The sequence below is a fragment of the Pomacea canaliculata genome, linkage group LG9, assembly GCF_003073045.1.
Source record: "Pomacea canaliculata isolate SZHN2017 linkage group LG9, ASM307304v1, whole genome shotgun sequence".
Classification (NCBI taxonomy): Eukaryota; Metazoa; Mollusca; class Gastropoda; order Architaenioglossa; family Ampullariidae; genus Pomacea; species Pomacea canaliculata.
The window spans coordinates 49,209-70,938 of record NC_037598.1 but is presented as its reverse complement, the minus strand read 5'-3'; the positions used below and the strand labels follow the sequence as shown (position 1 = coordinate 70,938).

The following is a 21,730-nucleotide window of genomic DNA, read 5'->3' as shown; positions in this document are numbered from 1 at the left end:
GCTTTGCCACTCACAAGACCTTGATGTCAGGTGGCGTTGCCGTGAGTCTCTCGTCCAACACAATGAACGAACAAGATCAGTAATAGGACAACACAACAAAATATATTAACAGGTCTGTCTTTTACGGATATATACAGCTATTTACAAATACTCCAAGTCCATTCTTCTACAATACACTATTCTCCTGTTAGTAATTAGGTGCGCGAAAAATATGCGCAGAAAACCCACATGATTCGATTTTTCCGGTTGAGTCATTGTACCATGACTGAGGCACAAGGGTCGGCTTCCTGTCGAAATGTGTAACATGTTCCGGATACAGTGCTCAGACATGGATGAATTTAGTTTTAGAGGTTCTGTAAAGAATGATCATTATGAAACTTCAATCCTATAGTAACTAGTATTGCTACTGGTTTGTAGAGGACAACACACTCACTCTCACTTCAACTGTTTTAAATGTTTTGAGCTAGGTATATAAAAAATTATAAACATCTGAGTAATTGTTGTGGAACCATACTCGTGCGTTTGATGATCTGATCTTAAAATGTGTGCAACTGTGCATTGTCAGTGTGACGAACAAGAACAACTTCATAATGTTTATTTTTATGTGATAGTCAATGCTAATATTTCATGCTGTTGCACAAAAATGCTTTCTGTGAGACCTACTCGATTAGATTCTCCTGTTTTTGTTTGCATGGTGTTCCGGAGAGGCAATAGCTAACGCCTGTGACTAGTACAATGAAGGTTGGCTGTCCTGCGTTCAGCTCTCGATTGAGGCACACTGTTCTTTCTCTGCATGTGGCATCTGTTTTAAGGGCTGAATGCCTGGCTGTGATATAATTAAAGGCTAGGTTGTAGGCCCCAACGTAAAATAACACCCTTCCCTTCCTCAACACAAACACACACAACTTTCAATGCAACAGTCAGAAATGTAAAAACAAAATTAAGAAAAACTTAAATATAATGTTACACGCAGATGCTTTAATTTTAGCAATTATCATTCACCTAGTGTTTTACAGGGACACAGTAAAGTGTACCCATTTATAAGTTCATATAATAACATGGTCCAGCATTGATATTTACATAGGTATTGTAAGAATCACTGTACCTGAAACTAGATTGAAGTATTTGTACATATGACACATCAGGCACAGAGAGGTCTCTTCAATGGCAGCTCATTGTTCACCATGTAATGGATGACATGGATCCTGTGTCTAAATAATTTTACTCATTTGGACTCATGAGGTACCAAAGAATGGAGCTCATTTGTGTGGAAAGTCATTTGCACAAACCAGTCAATCAGTATTATTCATCTGTTGTTTTTATATTTCTCTACACTGCAGATTTTAAATTAAATTTACAAGATTTAGCAGAGGTTTATCATAATTTTGACAGCTGAGATGCGATCAATAGTGTCTTTGAAATAAGTGATAAATTCAGCAGAAAAGTATTTCTTAAAGCTTATTAGCCTTAATAAATAAATTATTTTTACTTTTTAAACCATAATAAACAAAATACGGTAAATATATTAGTACTCTCGAGAAAAACAGGATAATGAGAGCATTAATGAATACAATCGTCAAATGTTGATTAAGATCATTCTACACAGAAATGGAGCTTAAGTTTATGTTAAAGAGGTATTTTTATGAAAAGAAAAGTGACAGAAAGTTGCCTGAAGCATCATCTGTCATTCACATTAAACAGTATATTCTCAGTCCTGGACGAATGCAGTTTGTTACCAGAAGATCAACGAAAGGAGATGGCTTGTGGATCGGTGTTAAATGACAGTTGATGACCCGACCGTCAGCGCCACAAACAGCATCCAACATGAGAATATTGCTGAAGACCTTGCGCTGTTCTTCAGGGCTGAAAACAACAATATTAGCTTTAGGTAATTGATAAAGATTTTTCTTTGAGCAAAGTTACTGCTTTTTTGCCATTTCCTTTCCCTCGTCTGCTTCTCGCATCTTATAACAACAGTTTTATTTATACGTAAATTTCTTTAACATAATCACTCACCAGTCGTATTTTGAATCATGTTTACCAAGTCTATTACCCTACCCGAGCTTAAAAACTCGGGTAACCACAGGTTAAGGCTGGAGCCCCATATTTTAAGTCCCGCCTTTACATTCTTCTCAGCGGTTTGTCTAACGTGAGGCCTCCACTGATTAAATAAATAAAGTATGAGAAACATTATCTTGATCAGGTAAAGAAAAAGCAGAATATTTCGACAACTCATGAATAAACTGTGAAAATAGGATTATTTTCGTGTAAACATTTGTTTAAATTTTATAATATAAGACTACTAGATTAAAAACGAAAGAAAACAAACTCTGGTCTCATGGCCGAGAGTACCGGTCTTTCAATTAACACCCGTACCTGGGAAGTGGTGGTTGCTGCCCCCCTTTCGTAAACGGATCTCGATTCCCAGGCTCAGCTACCACAAAGGGAGATAGCATCCTCACCCCTATTGTCCACTCACAGCCTGGTATCACCCCCGGGTACCAACTGCCCCTCTTTAATGTTTTCATTATTACTTCGGCCCTTTTTTCTGGCCCTGAACCAGGCTGGTTCATGACACTAATGAATACGACCAGAGACTACCACCTCCCTACACACCTAAGGTTTTCACTTAACTCAATGAAAAGGTACATAATTTTAACTCATAGAAGCTGAATAATTTCTGATCATAAGAAACATATTTAGATACAATAACAACTTACTACACACGCCGTCAGGGGAGGCGACTGTTGTGCTGGCATCACACTGACAGACATTCTCAGAACACGTGGCATGTGACACACACTTGTCTGTATTACCAACACATGACTGCCCGTGTCTTATCACTGAAATAAGCAAAGTGTCATTTCATGATACTGTTCTTGGTGCTAAGCTATGTCTACTTAGATATCAGTAGAGATGAAGCTAAAATTTCGAACAACACAGTTTTGCTAAATCCTTCAGTTTCTCATCCATAGCCTACCCAGACACACATGTTTCAAGAGAGGCTTCAACTCATTTGTAATAGATAAATGAAATTTACTAAATAGCTCATTTACAAGAGGGAATTATGTCTAGCCAGTTCAGCCCCTACTACTCTGCTGGTGTTTGGAGAAATCGGATGCAACAACTCATAGGATTATGAAGTATTAAGGCAAACAGGTTTGACATGGTGTGAAGTGTTTTGCATTTTAACCGGAGTCGCTTGCAACGTTTTACTGCTGCATGAATAGGTTCTTGGTACATCCATGCTTTGTTTCATTAATACAATTGAGACCAAATTTATTGGACACTTAGGGGAAGGGGGTTTGTCGGTTAGCACTGTCCATGCCGGTTACCGCAAGATAAGATAGGAATGACAAGGAACTTGCACAATTGTTCAAAGCTAATAAAGTTACTTTGCCATATTCTGCGGGGCCTAATCATTCTGCTGTGCCTGTTGAATTCTTGCAGTGACTTTCTGACTAAGGGGAAGATTCCGTGATACCTGAAGCTATAGACTTCTCCCAGCTGTTGTCCGCTCATGTTCTGCTCAGCTGACACCACTAGTGATGACCATGGCTTTGCTCCTCTCGATGCTAATCCTAATCCTATTTGCTTTTGCTTTGTTGGTTCTTCTGTCCACGTTATCTTGAAGTCCTTTGTTTACTGACTGTCGTTAGTGATTTGCAATGCTTAGTTTGTATTTGTGTCTTCTACAAATTGAAGGGGAAATGTGGTTGTTGTATATTGACATAGAGGTAAGTCACCCTTCACAACTACTCATAGTTGTCTGTGATCAGTCTCTTATATGGTTTGGGGGGAGCACTGCACTATTTTAATTATATAGCACCTCGGCTACTTGGACCAGGAAACGTTTCTGGGAGGCTACTGCGGGTCTCAGACAGCGAACATAGAACCAAAGACTTTCTACGAAACAAGATGGCCACACTCGTATGACACCGGGAACCTCTACTTTGAACTGTCAAGCGAAGTAAGCTGGTCATCTTTAATCATGTGACCCGGCACGACACCCTGTCGAAGACTGTCCTTTAAGGCACATTGGAGGGTATTGGACACCTCGGTGGTCAGAGGAAGAACTGACTTACGAAGGTCAAAGACTGGAGTTCGTCCTGTACGGGACCTGCTGACTATCGCCCACAGTAGGCAAGAGGCGGGCCTGTCGGCTGCCGCGTCTATCCATGTGATCTCCCCACCACCACCACCACGACTACAGGTGGCGGTTAGCTGACTGAGGGAGTAACTTGGATCAAGCCCTATTGTATTCTAAATTCTTACATATGGTGTGTGTGCTGAAAAGGTGGGCGGACTTCTGAGCGACCTTTGTGAGGATTCATCTAGGCACAACGATGACACAGAACAGGTACACCGCCTCGGGAAACCGTGAAGTTTCAAAAATTGCCAGACAAAGTGCTTCGCAATTGGAAGTAAATCCCTTCGAGACAAACTGAGAGCGGAGGGAGTCAGTGGCAAATGATCTGACCAGGAGGCAAGGGGATTATATACAAAGAGCCCGTGATGAGGGTAAGATCGCCTTCTATAACAATGGAAAGCTTCATTTGGAAGACAGACGCTCCCCGTAACAATCACTCAAGATCTGCGATACCAATGAAGATGGAGGGGTAAGATTTTTGAAAACTTGCAGTCTCTTAGTTGTCAACTCCCTGTTGGCCTTCACAACCCTGATATGCCAGACAACAACAGGAAGTCGTACCCATGTGACAAACAACAACCATCGCCATGCAAAGGACGTCACGAGATCCCAAAATGGAACAACTGTACAACCACCCACTACGCTCGGAAAACACGGGCATTACACGGAGGCAGAGGACACTCCATCCCAAAAGCCCGTACGAGCTTCGAACACCAGTCAAACTCGCTACGACACGAGATTAAAAAGAGCCACGTCCACTAGTGCTACTCAACAGCAACAAGCTGGACTAAGCAAATGCCACAAACATTCAGTGCTAGTAAGCAAAAATTAATGTAAACCCGATACACAGAACCGGGCACAAACAGGAATTTCTAACACGAGAGGAGGACTCGGCCGTGGCCCGAACAGTTTAAATCTCCTGGACAACCCGGTTAGTACCAATAATTATAGTTGCAATCCGGAAGTCCTAGCGAAACAAAGATTTGAAATTTTTATCGCATAACATTGAAATACTGTCCTGCATATACGACAATGTCAATGATTTAAGACATTTTATTGATGAATTTCACTTCATAGTATTTCTAGAGATTTCTGTGTAAGTGTCAAGCGTGACACTTTTCCAAATCATGAAGTGTTTATTTCTCCAGGTTTCAAGTTCATTGAATCTGCTAGTCACTTTTCTGGTGGGGTTTTAATCCTAGTCAACAAAACCATACCCTACTTTGTACAACAAATTAAGGTGGAGTTTGATAACATGTTAGTTTTGTGTATGTCGAGGACCTGACTCAAATGTAGAATGATGTTTTGGTAGAACCTACATTCCCCCCTGCCGATTCACCATATTATAAAGAAAATGAAATTGATGATGGTATCTCTATGTTGTAATATTGTATCCTGGAAGTGATTAGATTCCTAGGCGAACACCCTTTTGTTTTTTTAAGTGATTTCAATGTTAGACCTGCTGCTGAAAATGTTTCACATTCTAATGACTTATTTGAGAACATGGCAACCAACACTGAATCATGCTCAATCGATTCAGCCAGTCAGTGTAATCGAACCTCAGCTATTACAATGAGAAACTCGTTTGGAAAATACTTATTACAAGTCTGTAATGAATTTCAACTTTTTATTGCCAACGGTCTCACTAATTGGAGGCTTTTCTTCTGAGTTTACATATATTTCTATCACAGGATGAAGTGTAATAGATTATGCTTTGGTGTCAAAATCTTTGCTTTAGAAAATGCAAAGCTTTTAATGTTATCCCACGGACGGAGTCCAAACACATGCCTGTTGAGCTCCACATATTGCTTGAGTTTGATCATGCCCGCCTCATGGTGAAATTGAATTTTTTTTTCCATGGGTAAACTGCAGATGCTAATGAATACGACCTTCCTAAACACATGAGTTTTTCACTTTACTCGGTGAAAGGGTACATAATGTTATCTCATAGAAACTGAACAATTTCTGATCATAAGAAACATATTTAGATACAATAACAACTTACTGCACACGCCGTCAGGAGAGGCGACGGTTGTGCTGGCATCACACTGACAGACATTCTCAGAACACGTGGCATGTGACACACACTTGTCTGTATTACCAACACATGACTTCCCGTGTCTTATCACTGAAACAAGCAAAGCGCAATTTTATGATAATGTTCTTGATGCTGTGCTATATCTCCTTAGATATCAGTGTGGAGATGAAGGTAGTACATATTTATAAATTTCGAACAACACAGTTTTGCTAAATCCTTCAACTTCTCATCAGTAGTCTACCCAGACACATATGTTCCAAGAGAGGCTTCAACTCACTCGTAATAGAAAAGTGAAATTTACTAAATAGCTCATTTACAAGAGGGAATTATGTCTAGTCAGTTCAGCCCCTACTACTCTGCTGGTGTTTGGAGAAAACGGATGCAACAACTCATAGGATTATGAAGTATTAAGGCAAACAGGTTTGACATGGTGTGAAGTGTTTTGCATTTTAACTGGATAAGATAGTATATTTTTCTGTTTGTTCTCTTTGTACTCGTGTTTTTGTAACTACACACGTAACTTGGTATATTCCCTACAATTGTAAAATTCATGTTGATAATCCTATACAGTTTGTGTATTACCTTAATATTTTTATGATGGCCTATTCAATAAAGTTTTCTTCTGTTAAATTGCACATAGTCTTTAGAAATAAGGCACTGCATGAAGTATCACACACAGCTGACAGATCCAGCATGGACAGACTAAATATGACAATTGTTGCTAGCAGATGATAAATCTCTCACCATACGTAGTCGACTGATATCAGTAGACTAACATGCACACAAGCACATTCACAGTAAGTTTGACATCGAAGAAAAATATTTTTAAAAACAGCCATAGACAAAGATGTATCCTTATGCAAAGGTGTTTACCTCAGTGGAATGTGTGTTCTTTCATTCTTACCATTAAGCTGGCAATAGTTCATGATCTCCCTATTCTTATTATAGAATTAAATGGAAAAAAAATTGTAAGTGAAAGTATAAGCTAGAAACCAATAATTATATTTATTTGGAAGGTAAAATGAAGTATATTTACAGCATTTTAATTTAGCAGAATCACAGATAGTAGAGGTCACACACGTGTCTTTAGCAGTGCAAGCTGTACCTACGGCTCCATCTGGTAGAATAAACAAACAAGAAGCATCAGTCCATGTTAAGTCTTTTGTTTATCCATCCGTCGATCTGTTGGGAACATAGTCTATATTTTGTTTTAATTGTTTGGTGTTTAGACACTTCAAGTGTTTGTTTGTATGCCTGCATGTGTTTTCAAAACTCACCACACTTTCCATCATCAATGTTAATTATAAATCCATTCTTGCATTTGCAGACTTGATTGTTGCACTCAGAATTAGGAGTTGTACATAAAGTTGCCGCAGAGCTGCAGTCAGTGCCAGCAGTCCCACCTACTTTAGGGGCTAAAACAAAATAGTCTTTAAGGGAAGGTCAAAAGACATGATGGTCTAAGGCGGTTCAATTTGTCACTGATCAGTTTCTTGATCAACAAAAGTGACATTATGTAAACTATTTAAACTACAAACAGCCTTATTATATGGAGGTAGTCCTGTTTTGCGAAAATGGTACATTAAAATTAGAATAAGACTATTAAATGTCATTTCACAAACTGCTGTCATGACCAACTCGAAACAAATTCACTGATAGCATTTAGATATTTTGTAAACGTTTAGAAAGGGTTCTCTACCGCTTGTGAACGTATATAAAATGTTTAAATGATATCTGGGGTAACATAGAATTAACATAGAATTCATTGAAACGATGTAACACTGCAAAGAATTCGCTGTTAAACACGTTGTCAGAAAAAGCAACAGAGCATTACAAGAAGATTAAGAAATGGTAAGAGTGAAATATTAAATTTGTCTTCTGTTTCTTTCGTCTTCAGACACACATACCCCCCCCCCCACACACACACACACACAGAGATATGTATGCATACACACACGTTCTTAATAGTTAGTCTTACTACAGAGATCAGTAGCTTTGTTATAGCCATTTCCGCATGTACAAACAGACGATTGGCAGGACGCTCCAAAAATGCAATTGTTTGCATTTGCTCCTGCACAGGCTTTTCCTGCTTTGATCACTGAAATATAGATAAAACTTTCAAAGTGATTGATCAATTTTAAAAAGGGAAAACAATTTTTGTGTATTCATTCGCTAATATTTATAATAAGTGGTTTCTTTATCGAGTTGACGTAAAAAAAACTAGTAAATAAAACGTATAGCCACACACAAACACACACATTAACACACACACAAAAAAAAACACACACACACACAACTGGAGGGAAAGGAAGCAGTATAACAAGAGGATAAATAATCACAAAGATGCAACTAAAGAAGTTCTGCAGTTGGACATATTTTGATCAGAATCAGCTAGATATATAATTAAATTTTGTTTAGGCTCAAAAGCAAATGTTGCTGACAGATGCTGGCATCTTTATGGAGATCAAGTATTTCTAATACATGGCGTATTGAAAGATAACATAAGATCAGCTTTCAAGTTACCTATAAGACTCCCAAACGTAAACACGCGACCATATTTGTTATTTTTCTGAGCTGCTCTCTACAGTATGTTTTATAAGTGAAAGACAGAAAATTTCTTCAAGTAAAGAAAAAAATATTGTATATTGTAGAAAGCCGAAAATTACTGATTTCAGTACATGGGAACAAAAATACTAAGAAAAAATGGGGGAAAATAAAATGTTTCATAGTTAAATGACATTTAATTTAACTGGTCTAAGTATTAGTAAATAGCTAGATAAAAGACTGGCGTTGCATTTTACTAAAAATTAGGATAGACTTCCTTTTTTAGTTTTATAACACTGCCTTTAGATAGAAAATCCCAACACCACAATATGATCCATTGCAGTTATATAGCACATTATTTTTTTTTAAATCTTTTTAATTGAAAAGGTGGCCGCTGTAGTTTCCACTGGCGGGTTTCAAGACATTCATCTGTAAATATTCTTTCAGTGCTAGGTGCATTTAAAATTCTAGGACGTGGAGTAATGTTAATGTCGAAAACTTACTGTACAGCTAACAATGGACACACCCATACATGCAATAAAGGCCATAAAGACTGGCCTTATAGTCAAATGTACATTGCTGCCTAAGCTATATTCGTCCTTCAGAAAAAAAAAACGATTTCTTCATCGGAGAATAAAAGAAACACTTACAACACTTTTCATAGACTTTATCGCACACTGCATTCGTGGTATCACTGCAGGCACTTGATGAACAAACGTCTCCAGTATCACCAGCGGCGGCATCACAACCTGCAATGAAAAAATAAGCTGGTGTAGAGAACTGGGACATCATCATTAGTGAAGTTCTACTGGATTTAGATGTGTAACATTCCTGTCTTAAACTAAAACAAAATGTAAGTGACTAATGTATAATTAATAACTATAAATTAATTAAATTAGGAGCATTTATTCAAACTGTTACCTTCTAGAAAAGATGGCCAGAAAAATCTGTGATTATCAATTTTATAGAAAGATAGCCAGAAGCAAATAGGAGATTACTAACAACTCATAAAATAATAAGACATAGTATGCATATGCAGTCTTATTCAAACAAGATTTGGTGTTATCCTTCTCTTGTTTGTTATCAATTCAACTCTATTAAACTAACAAATGTCTTTCTTTCACTAAGTTCTTAATTCTTTTGGGGTATGGAGACAATATTTTGAGAAAATGGCTTACAATTTATTTGTTTCAAGTAGCCAGATGAATCCGATTTCTAAAAGCTCTCTGTCACACACACGCGCGCGCACACACACACAAAAAACACACAGTGAATATATATGTACATGCATATATTAAAATCACTTACATTTGGATAGAGTAAACTCGCGTATTAGAATCAATTCCTAATTTTCATCAAAAGGATATCGTTTTTAAATTGTTTTCTAAACAGTCGATTGAAACGTTCTTTCATCTAAGTTACTGTTAGCTATCACTAGAAGTAGTATGTCGAGAATCATGTTTTAGTTAGTTGCAAACATTGTGTACATACGGTTAGTAGCCACAGTAAGAAGTAAGATGACAGTTCCAAGTAATGCCAGCCCCATTTCTAGCTAAAATATTTGTCTGCGTGCCCTCTAGCTCGGATGATCTCCTCGGTGCTGAGTGACTGCGGCCTATGACCCAGAGGCCCTTTTATTCCTTTCCACCTTAGCAACTAAAAGTGTTGACAGGTCTCTACATGTACTTTCTGGCGCGCCTATGAATTTCTGTTCCGATTGGTTATTGTCTTTAATTGCTTGAAGGCAGCATGCTACTTAAGCCGCCTGTACATAAGTAAATCATAAAAAAAAATACATCTAATAATGTTGTCCAATCGGTTTATCTGAAAATGAAACTATTTTAATGATTGCATGAAAGGATATGTTTACATAGAGGTATATTTTCATACCATATTAAATACTGCCAGACGAGCAAACTGGTCAGCATGCTCTAATCTAAAACATCTAAACGAATAGGTAAGAATAGGTATTAAACTATTCGACATAGCACGTGCTCATTTGTAAAGCGAATACACAAATTATTCCTTATCAAAAGACGTCCGTTGTATTCTATATTACAATGTGCAGAAGATTATTTTCGTATTTCCCTTCATAATTTCAGTTTAGTAAGGATCTTCTTGAAACTCTCTAGAGAGAATGCTTTTAATCTTCGTCCTTCACGAAAATGTGTGGGTTTTTTTTTTTTTTTAGTCTTTGATGCCTTTCTTCGTAGATTTTAAATATGTGCATAGTTAACTTTCTCTCCTTTAATCAGATAAAGCCTTTGTTATATCAAGGTTTCGTCGTAGTTACTTTTGCTGTTTGTTATTTCTGAAAAACAACAAAACTCTTTAGCAGAACTTTGGGCAACAGATCCTAAATTAAATATTAAATGTCCTACCAGTCAGGAAAAAATATAGAAAACATTATTTGCTTTTAGGGCGCTACCCTGTAATTAAATATATTAAGAGCAATGCAGTTTACATTTATAGTTTGTGTCACACAAAATTCAGGGAGCATAATCATAGAGTGAATAATATCAACATATCTTTCTTCTTAAACATCTTCCGTAAAGTGTGTTTTTTGTTGTTTATTGTTGGTTTTTGTTTGTTTGTTTGTTTGGGGTTTTTTTTTTTTTTTTGTAAAGACACTTTAACAGAAGTACAACATTCCTTCTTCACCTGCTTTTGCAGCAGTTTAGAACACAAGAGTTCTTGTCTTGTCTTTTGCTTGAATCATGAAGCTGTCGGAATGTGCGAATGTTCAGATGACATGGAGACCAGTGTAGACATATTTCATGATTGAGAGTTCTGTCCCTTCACCAAATAGACTGAGGGGATCGGCTCTCCTTGATTTTGTTTATATTTCGTTGTCATGCTTCGATTTGGATAAAAATGTTTTGCGTTAATGTTTACATTTGCTTCTACTGCTTTATCTTCCTCTTCTGGTTTGCAAAAGAACTCTACATAATGTATATAATTCAGGGCTTCTGCTTACACAAAAAATTGCGTACAGTACGCATTAAAAGTTCGGAGGCCCCCTTCAATTTTCATCAATGGGGTCCACTTCAAATTTGGGCGAAGAACAGGGACCCCTTAAAAATCCGAAGAAGGGGTTCCTGGGACCCCAAAGAATTTAGCCTTAGCAGAAGCCCTGATAATGTATATAATGTTATTTAAAAAGCGACCTTAAGCTACAGTGAATAAACTGAAGTGATGATCACCCTCTTGCAGTTTCATATGATGATATTTCTCCATATTCTCAAGATTACTCAGTATCGTCCAAGTATTCTTCTGATGTCACGGACCTTATTCTCTGGAGTTATCACCGTTACATCTACAGTTATCGCCCTTTACTGTCGGCCCGCATCAAGTCCTCGCGTTGTTCTTCCTTCTTCATCTTTGTTACTATTTTGTGATCTTGTTCTACATCTTAAAATTGTGTGATCTTATTCTACATTTTTGTTACTATTTTGTGATCTTTTTCGGCGCAACGAGCTATGAACAACTGAGATATTGCGCTTTATAAATTGCCATTTTATTATTACTATGATTAGTAGTATTAGTAGCATATCTAGATTAAATGATTATCAAAGTACATTTACAGCAGTCTTAAAATGATCGTAACGGATAAAACAAACTTGTATGTCTGAAACCACTAAGGCGATAATTTTGGTATTACTTTCTTATGGACTATTACGGACACATTACAAGATGTTACTGTAACAAAATTAAATTTAATTATACATCGCATTTTCCTTCTCAATGTTTTTTACAAGGGAAAATAAACGAGATATTAGCAAACTCAAACACTCAATCTGAAACCCCCAGTAAAGAGAAAAAGGAAGAAAGGAATAAATAGAGATTTGATATTAATACAATGTCTTATTACCAAAATAATAAAGTTCTACTAAACATAAGACTTAAAGAAAATTACGAAATAGAAAGGTTCCCTTTACTTGATCGAGAGAAAGTATGTCAAGGGTTCTCGACCATTTGTGAAAGTTATAAAATGCTTAAATGCTATTTAGAGTAGTAATCAGGCGTGACAAAGAGAACTCATACACAGCACCATGACAATATGTCAGCATTGTTTGTAGTAACAGCAGGAAAACGACAGACATGAGTGCACAACTGTAATAAATAATTACAAATTGGCGAGAAAAAAAATGTCCCCCACCAGGCTGTGATACTCATGAGGCGGAAGTACACACGGCGCTCGTTGGATACCTGAGGTAAAACTTGACAGGTGTAGTGAAGGACAGTTTATGATAGCACGAGGATTAGGACAAGTAGAGTTGAGTTTTATGGCAACAAGCATGCATCTGTGAAAGGTCGTGATGTCCGATCCAGCACGGTCTTTTGTATGCTTATAATGTCTCTCCCACTTTTTAGCCACAGTCACAAATTTCACCCCATTTAGAAAAGAGGTAGAAGTTTTAAAAGGAAAATAAAAGAAAGAAAGTAAGAAAGTAAGAAAGAAAGTAGACTTCGTGAAAAATTTCATAGGTATCTAATGGAACACAGGTGTTGATAAGGGAGTAAAGTAGCAACGTTCTAGCGCTCGCATTTTACAAGCTCTCCTAGACCAAACCCATGTCATCTAAATAACTCTCTACAGCTTTCTTTAAAATCCACCTACTTCTCGACTAACAAAAGAGCAAAGTCGTCTGACAATTCGCATTTGAAAGTAAGGTGGCATTGCTTAATAGTTTCCCTATTTTTAGTACATTTTCTCAACTTTTGGAAGAAATTCTGCATCGTCTTTCCCTTCCTAGTATGATACTAATAGTAATAATTAGTAATAGCTTTCCAGAAAGCGAGTGTTTTTTACTTTCATGTAACAATACTCGGACTGATAAGCGATTTTTGCCAGTCGCGCGTCAAGTCTTTGATCTTTAAGTTGAAGTCTTCTTCTTTTTTAATAAAACTACACGTGTTTTCAAATCAAACTTAACGTTTCTCATATTTGTTTCCCTTGTTATTGCTCTAATAATAGTCGTCAGGTTCTTTCAAAACCTGAAAAAGCTGTTTATCAGTAACATCATTCAGATAAGAAGCTTTTTATCTTTATTTTTTTAACTGCCCAGTAGCCCGCCGTTTTCGCTTATGTAATCTTTTCTTCACATATTGTTTAAGTGTGCGGAGTTATTTGGGGTTTTTTGTTGTTGTTTTTTTTTGTTTGTTTGTTTTTTGTTTTTGTTTTTGTTTTTTGTTTTTTTGCAGATATCGGTAGATATAGGCGATATAAACCTAACCTGTATATTTCAGCCTCCAAACCTCCTCCGCTAATAAATTACTTGCTACAATTCGCACCTGCAATCAACGAGCGCCGATAACAGTGTACGTCACGTTAGTGCAAAACTCACAACGCTGCCTACAGTCAACACCAACCAGAGAGAGAGAGTTAAGGTTATTCGTACTAAAGTAACAGTTTTTTTCAGAACTAAGAAAAATGCAGACGGCAGCTTCTGAACTGTGGCTCATTCTCTCCCTCTGATTGGTGCTGACTGCAGGAAACGTGAGTTTTGCACTAACGTGACGTAGTACACTGTTAGCGTGACGTAGCACACTGTTACGGCGCTCGTTGGTTTCAGGTTCGAATCGTAGCTGATAATTAATTAACGAATGGGTTTTGGAGCCTTAAATTTATAGGTTAGTTTTATATCTCCTATATCTACTAATATCTAAAAAGAGACGCAAACCGTTCAAGTTGGCCTTTAAGAATAGCAAAATGTGTTACAGAAGAAGCCATTAAAAGGTCTCTTGTTTTATTTTGCAATGTGTGCTCCAGAACAGGTTTAAGACTTCATACAAAATTAAATAGAGCTTACCACTGTCAAACTTTCCGGATTTTTGTAATATTACTTATGTTTTGCAAAGAACTAGACTTAATACGCTTGGAGCACTGATTTTCCTTTCTCTGTGGCACCTGTTGATAGGTCAATCATACCATTATATGGCCTTAACTGCTGGCTCGGCATAAAACACGAACAAATTAACCCTTCCTTGTTTGTTAAGGACCCTTTAATCGCATCAATTTCGTAACGGAGTTTAAAATTTCCTATAAACTTGTGTTTGCTTTCACTAAAAGCAAAATAGTAATGTTTTACGGAAATGAAACAGAATGTTCAATATTGTGACTTAATAAAATGGAGACATTATTATATCTAAAGCAAGTGTCTTACTAAGTGCATTATTCTAATAACCAGCTTGTACGAGCACATTAGATAACAAAGCATTGAGAGCAAAATTCTTCAACAATGAAGATGTTTATAATAACTCGTTTTGATGAAACACTGTAAAACATTAATGTTCTGTTAATAAAATAATCATTATTAATTAAGAAAGTTATCATTATCGAAAAATCAATACGTTGACTTAAGTTTAATTTAATTATTTGTCCATCTAAAACAATTAGTATCAGTGAGTCTGACCGTAATTTTTGTGACAAGAGGCTTTCCATTTTGTTTATTTTTCTTTTATTTTCGATGTTGATCACATTGCAAAAAAAGCCACTGCACTAATCTTTAAGATATAAGATTATTTCAGTACTTTTACCTCTCACGGAGTGCTTGTAAACATGGTCACAAATGGCATTTCTCATCGCTACAGAAGGTGTTTGATGTTACAAGCATTTGAACTAATACCTGGTAACGGCAACAATAAATGTTTTATTGCTTTATGACTTCTCTCCAACTAATCTATAATATCTGAATTCTTTTCCTGTTAATCACAGGCTCAAACAGCTTTATTTCAGATAATCCCACCAAAGACACTTTAGATGACAGGTGACACGACTCACAAAAAATTCAGTTTTGTGACAGTTTCTTAGTTCTGGTAATCGTTTGAGTGACATTATTATTCTTTTGTTAGTTTACAGTCTAAAAGACAAAGTAGAAGCGTTTTACACATTGCCTCCACCCCCCCGCGGATATTTCTCTAAAAACATTTGTTTGCCTCCTTGTCTGTCTGTCTGTCTGTCTGTCTGTCTGTCTGTCTGTCTGTCTGTCTGTCTGTCTGTCTGTCTGTCTGTCTGTCTGTCTGTCTGTCTGTCTGTCTGTCTGTCTGTCTGTCTGTCTGTCTTCACCATCTCTTTCTATCACCTCCAAATTCTCTTTACTTTCCGTTTTTCATTTCTTATCGCTAATGTCGTTGTCTTTTGTTTAGGTGTATTTTGCTTCTCTTTTTAATGCAAAAGAGCAGATTCTTATAGAAACTGCACTCATATCATTTTAAAGCAAAATGGATTTGGTAATATTATTTTCTGGATGCTGCATAATTGAGTGTAGTCAATTTATACCATTCAGATGAGTGAGAGCAAACAAAACAAAAATAATTTGTCAGATGCGACTCGAAAGATGAAGGATACTAGTTTTTTCAAAAGGCTGTCTTAATGTCTTTCACACATTAGCCTCTTACCTCTTTTGAAGTGAAAGTTCCTCTAGTGCGTCGCACATAATATTTTCTATAGTTTTCTCCCACTTAAAGGAGATATACTGTGTTTTAGTTATTAAGTAAAAATTCAGGAAACCCTTACTTTAAAGCTATTAAAGCTTTTTAAAAAAAAGTAAAAATTGTTTTCCAGTCGAACTTACACTTTATCAACATATCGATATGATTAGTTGAAACTCCTAATACTTAAGATTTTATGATGGGAAAACTCATAAAAACCATCACAATTTTTACAAGTGTTATTAGAAAGGTTGACCTTTTTTACGGAAGCTTCGTAGGGCAAACGATGACTTGCAGATGTCGAGAACGGTGCTATTAAAAATAAATTAAAGATACTTTCAGGAAGAACATTTTTTTATTTTTATTTTCCTATGATCGCTTTGATCTTAGCCAAAAAGCCGAGAAGCGAAGGAAGGAAATTACGCTCAGTGTTTCTTCCTTCAGTTCTGTGTATTTGACAGCTTCAAGAGGTGCTCCACTAATAAATTCATTATGTGGTCCAGCAGGTTGCAAGGTTTTCATTAACAAATGTCCTAAATATTATTGTCCTCACTTGATGTTACATACATCTTGCAATGTTCTATTTTTCTCTTAATAATAAAGTCATAGGGCAACATATTTACAAAGCTCAATAAAGTCTGAGACTAAGACTTATTCAATTCGCAAAGTTAGCTTGTTAGACTTCCTCCGAACATGATGTGAGAAGATAGCACACTTCATAAATTTAAGCAGGTGCAGGAGACCTCTATAGATACGATACTGAGAAATGAGAGTATGACGAAAAGGATATTTATAGCATCGCGCGTGTGTCAAACTATAGTAACCATGCAAAATAACTTTAAAAGTACACACCTTGCTACTTACATTAAACTGGGAAGTCTTCTACAATAGCAAAACAACAGAATTCTCGGTTGGTTGAGAGGCATGCTCATTTTTGTATTATGTTTATATATTTTATAGTTGCAAATTCACTCATATCATGTGACGTAGAATGTTTTAACGTTGACCATGGACACGATATGGGTCGTAAAGGTAAACATTTTACAGTTTTGCTGGGATTATATGAATCAAAAATAAATTGTAAACTTTCTTGTCAACTTCACTTTATTTTAAATGTGTTAGATTGAGTTTAACGGTGACTTTGGACATCAGTTTTAAACATAGTAAAATAAACTTGAAAAAAAAGTTGTCAACAAATGTAATTCATGTTCGGAGGAAGTCTAACAAGCTAACTTTGCGAACTGAATAAGTCTTAGTTTCAGACTTTATTCTTTAAGATAAAATCTAACAGTAAATATCACATGTAAAATGTAAAATTAAATGCACTATTAAATTAATAGTTTCGCAAAATAGCTTCAGTCAAAGCTACTGATAAAAGTATGTAGTACTGTGTGGTAGTTCGAAGTAGTAAGGTCAGTAGGGTGAATTCTAAGCGCATTGAGATACATGATATGTAGGTCACGCAGTATGCTCTTGTAAATCGTTGATTTTGAGGTCATTATAAATAGTACTAAAATTTAAAACAGAATAAGGATAATATTTTCCTTTGAGAAGTAATGTTTTGTGATGGCCTTTGATAAAGGATAAAAGAGATAATGTGAGGGAGTGGAAGTTGTGTTTTACGCCGAGCCAGCAACTAAGGCTGTGTGACAAGGCAGCTAGCCCTGTAAACAGATGCCACAAGCAAAGAACGGAAAGAAATAAGGGAACAATAAAGCTCGCGGCCATCAAGGAAAATCATAAAGAATGATAAAAATACGTACCATACACCCTCTTACTTGCTTCCTCGCTAAACACTTTTACATAATCCAAGAACAATCAACAGTGACACAGTTCCTGATGTCAGACCTGTTTATATTCACGTGACCTAAAATATTCCTTGTAACATGCATTTGTAGTGCTCTCCCTTGTATCTTACAAACTCGTTTCTCTACAGCTGAAATTATGCATCTTTGTCCAACAAAAAAAAAAAAAAACAGAGAGAGTTAACCGACACAGCTTAGTTGTGTTGTAGTTATTGCTGCTTAACTATCACGACCAAGATTTTTTCAATGTGTCATCACTCTCCGAAAGTCTTAACTCCGTTATTAATTCTAATTTAAGTACTTTTTTCAGAAATCGTAAACTATTTTTGCAGGGGCCTTTTTCCTCTATTCTATAGAGCGCTAGGGTTCTCAAATTTTACGAAAACATTTTAAGAGAAGCACAAAACCAGCAGTAAGTTTTTATTATTCAGAATTCTAAAGTGCTTGGTGTTAACAGTTATAACGTTTACAACAATCCTGAAGTCCGAAAAACTTATCTTTTAGATAGTTTCACGGTCTGATATGTCGTCAACTAAATTTAGAATCCAAAGGGCTCAGATGACATCTTATTTCATAATCACAGTTGATATCTATTAAAGGCCTGAATATATATACACACACACACACTTTAGGGTACATTTTCTGTACCACTCCTCTTGAGACGATTAAAATTTCATTCTAGTAATTAAATGTTAATCTTCTCTTTATACAATTTTGATGAAATACTTAATATTTTTAATTAATAAGAACAAGTAGTCTAGGCCCTATAACTAGGTAAAATTCTCAGGTTTTTCTTCTTAAGACCAAAAAACAAAAAACAAAGTGAACGGATACGTGGAAACTAACAGTGAACGTTACCCAAGGGACGTAACTAAGCAAAATGCAATTGTGTAGTAGATCTACCTCCCTTAGACTTAGAATCGTCTATTCGCATCCTCGTCTGTAGTATAGAACTCTGCAGGTATTTCGGATAGGATAAGAAACACAAACTAAATGCCAAGAAAACATTATAATGAGTCATGCGAATTGTTTCCCTTTACTGCCATGCTATATTTTGCTGCATCTCTCCTATTGACAAAAGAGAATGAGCAGAGCCCCTGTTTTCACACACACACTAGCATCAGTTTAAATTGTAACTGCTGTAAAACCTAAATTTGTTGATTATGTAATCCACATAGTTAAACATCCTGGAATATCCATTGCGTTCGCTTTTATCACTTCTTGTAAAGGTTTATATAGTTTCATTTATAACAGCTTAGCTTGTAATACTTCAATACTATTACTTCTTTATTAAATGTTTAGCAAAGGTTGCAGCGTGTGACGTCAGCGAGGGACAGGAAGTGTCGGTCATTGTTATGATTTGAACTCAAGTGATCAGTGCGTTAACTTTTACTACCCACGTCAACATAATCTTGTAGGGGAACGAAGGTCGTTCTGCGTGTCCATCAACATCGCACACAAAGCACATCAACAGACTCGATATATTGAGTGAAGAAGACAAATAAATAACACGCGCAAGTAGACATCTGCTATGGATCTACATTTTCCTTAATACATGATTATTACATCACACAGAAGACGGCTTCGTAAAGCGATAAATATGATCATCTGTAGTTAAATTCCTGAACTCTCTTTTGTTCTAACAAAAATTATCTTTAAACACGCGCTTAAGAACAGTGTATAAAATATTCCTCGATCTAAGATATGAAATAAAAATTTTAATTTGTCAGAAGAAATATTATAATTGTTTGCCTTTCAGAGTAAAATAGGTAATATTAAATCTACTTACTCCTGATAGCCATGAGACCCAAAACGAAGAGGGTTCCACGCAGTGTTAAGCCTATTTCCAGGAGAAAATATTTTTTCCCAACTGCCAGCTAACTCAAATGATCTCGTCTGGTGCGAATTGACTGAGGGGAGACGCTTTTATCCATATACACCACAGCAACTGCAAATGTTGATAGGTGTGGTCATGTCTTTCGAAGCTAGTGTCCTCCGATTGGTCAGTATTTTAACACGTGCGTATGACGTAATGCGATCGTGCGCTTTCAGTAATCTCATTTAGTAACTGACTCATTTTATCACAAACCAACATGCGAGCTTTCGTCCAATAGGATTCTCTGCAGGATGTCCTCATTCCGAAAAAAACGTGTACGTCTTCGATAAACATACTGTCTAAATGTAAATACTTTTATTCTATCAACATGTCTAATCCCTCCAGAGACAAATTCGCTTATCACAAAGACAGCCGAGAATATCTGTAGAATACAGTGATACAAACTAAACTTTGCCTGTTTGCTAAAGAAACAATTTCTAGTCACTCAGGTGCGTGTGAGTCCTCAAAAAAAAAAAGAAAATTAAAGATCCTTTTTATACGGTTAAATTCGTTTAGTATCAGATGATCAAGAAACCTTGATATGGGCGAGACTGTACTCTGTTGCCTTATTGGGCTTGCAGCGAATGTGTCTTTACATTGTTTTATTTGAACGAAAAAAAGATATCCGCCAAAACCCACTATTGAACTGCCTGGGATCATTGTCCTCCACATACGGACACGCCTTAATCTAGTGAGGTGCATGAATGGTAGACTAAAATATATATTCTTGAGCTAAAAGTGCAATAAACATTTTAGAATGAAGCGCGGAGTCTTGGACCTAATAAAATAATAATAATCAACGAACAAACATGCTCAAGGAAGACAGACGGACAGACAAACCGATAGACAAAGAGCATACAGGCTTACAAGCCGATAAACCTGTTAACGGATACTTTAGATCGCGACATTGTCGACACCACCATATCATCCTCAAAAATATTGTCATAGTTCCCTTGAATTTTTAGGTTCAGTAAGCCTTTACATGTTCAAACCACTAAGTTAATTGATGTCTGGATATGTGTTATAGATATATAAAATTGTATTGTATTTATATTGTTTTATCTACGTTTTTCCCCTTTTCTTTTCTTTCTATTTAATCACACTCACACAGAGAAGAATTTTTTTAAATGTCTTGTTTGTAATTGCCGAAAGGGGCAATGTTAAGGGGAGGTCTACATTTTCTCAGGCGGGGTCTGAAGGTTCGAAGAAGTAATAAACTAACAGAGCACAGGGAGGAACAAACCCACATTGTTCAGTATCGTACGTGGTCATTACGTCAGCCACGTAAACAACAAACAAATGCTTGGAGCTGATAAAAACTTTGCACGTTTGCTCGACGGAAAAAGTCTTAGGCGTGATCGTGGGAGATAATGTGCTGAATATGTTAATGCTTTAAAAGTTGCAAGGAAATTGCTTAATAATTAGAGACGGGGTGAAAAGAGTACACTAACTGACAGCAATAAAAATCGCACCTCTGAGAAGAAAAGTGTGTGCGAGAAAGACAGAAAGAGACTGAATAAAACAGAAATGGAAAATTTTTTAGTTCAATAGAAACAGAAAACTACAGGAAAGACAAAGGAACGCTGGAAAGAATGAAATGATTGTAACAGAATGAAGAAGAAGGACGGGTGGGGAATTTTCGGAAGCCGTTTTCTTCCTTTAGTAACATTTACCTCTTCGGTACAGCTCAGACGAAGCTGTGATCTGATGTTAAATAGTACCACAGGGGTAAAGTGTCTTTTGAAGTAAAGCGATGCCTTTTGTTTTCTCACCTGCTAGCACACAGGTGTTGAAGAACCAGGTGTCTGTGGGATTGCCTATTCCACGTCTCCAACTGAGTGATACTCACGATATTGAGATACTGAGATATGATGATTTAAGAC

At 36.5% G+C, this 21,730-nt stretch overlaps 1 protein-coding gene across 1 annotated transcript; it reads right to left on the bottom strand.

Annotated features, from left to right (window-relative positions):
• Positions 1 to 972: 972 nt before the first annotated feature.
• On the bottom strand, positions 973 to 19,773 carry LOC112572046 (prion-like-(Q/N-rich) domain-bearing protein 25). The gene is made up of 9 exons (XM_025251555.1): positions 19,761 to 19,773; positions 17,930 to 17,962; positions 9,383 to 9,481; positions 8,167 to 8,286; positions 7,466 to 7,603; positions 7,225 to 7,305; positions 6,156 to 6,278; positions 2,721 to 2,843; positions 973 to 1,863 (listed from the first exon to the last, which is right to left on the bottom strand). Exons 1-9 carry the CDS (start codon positions 19,771 to 19,773, stop codon positions 1,775 to 1,777), a joined length of 819 nt encoding a protein of 272 aa, XP_025107340.1. The 3' UTR covers positions 973 to 1,774.
• Between the last annotated feature and the right edge of the window lie 1,957 nt (positions 19,774 to 21,730).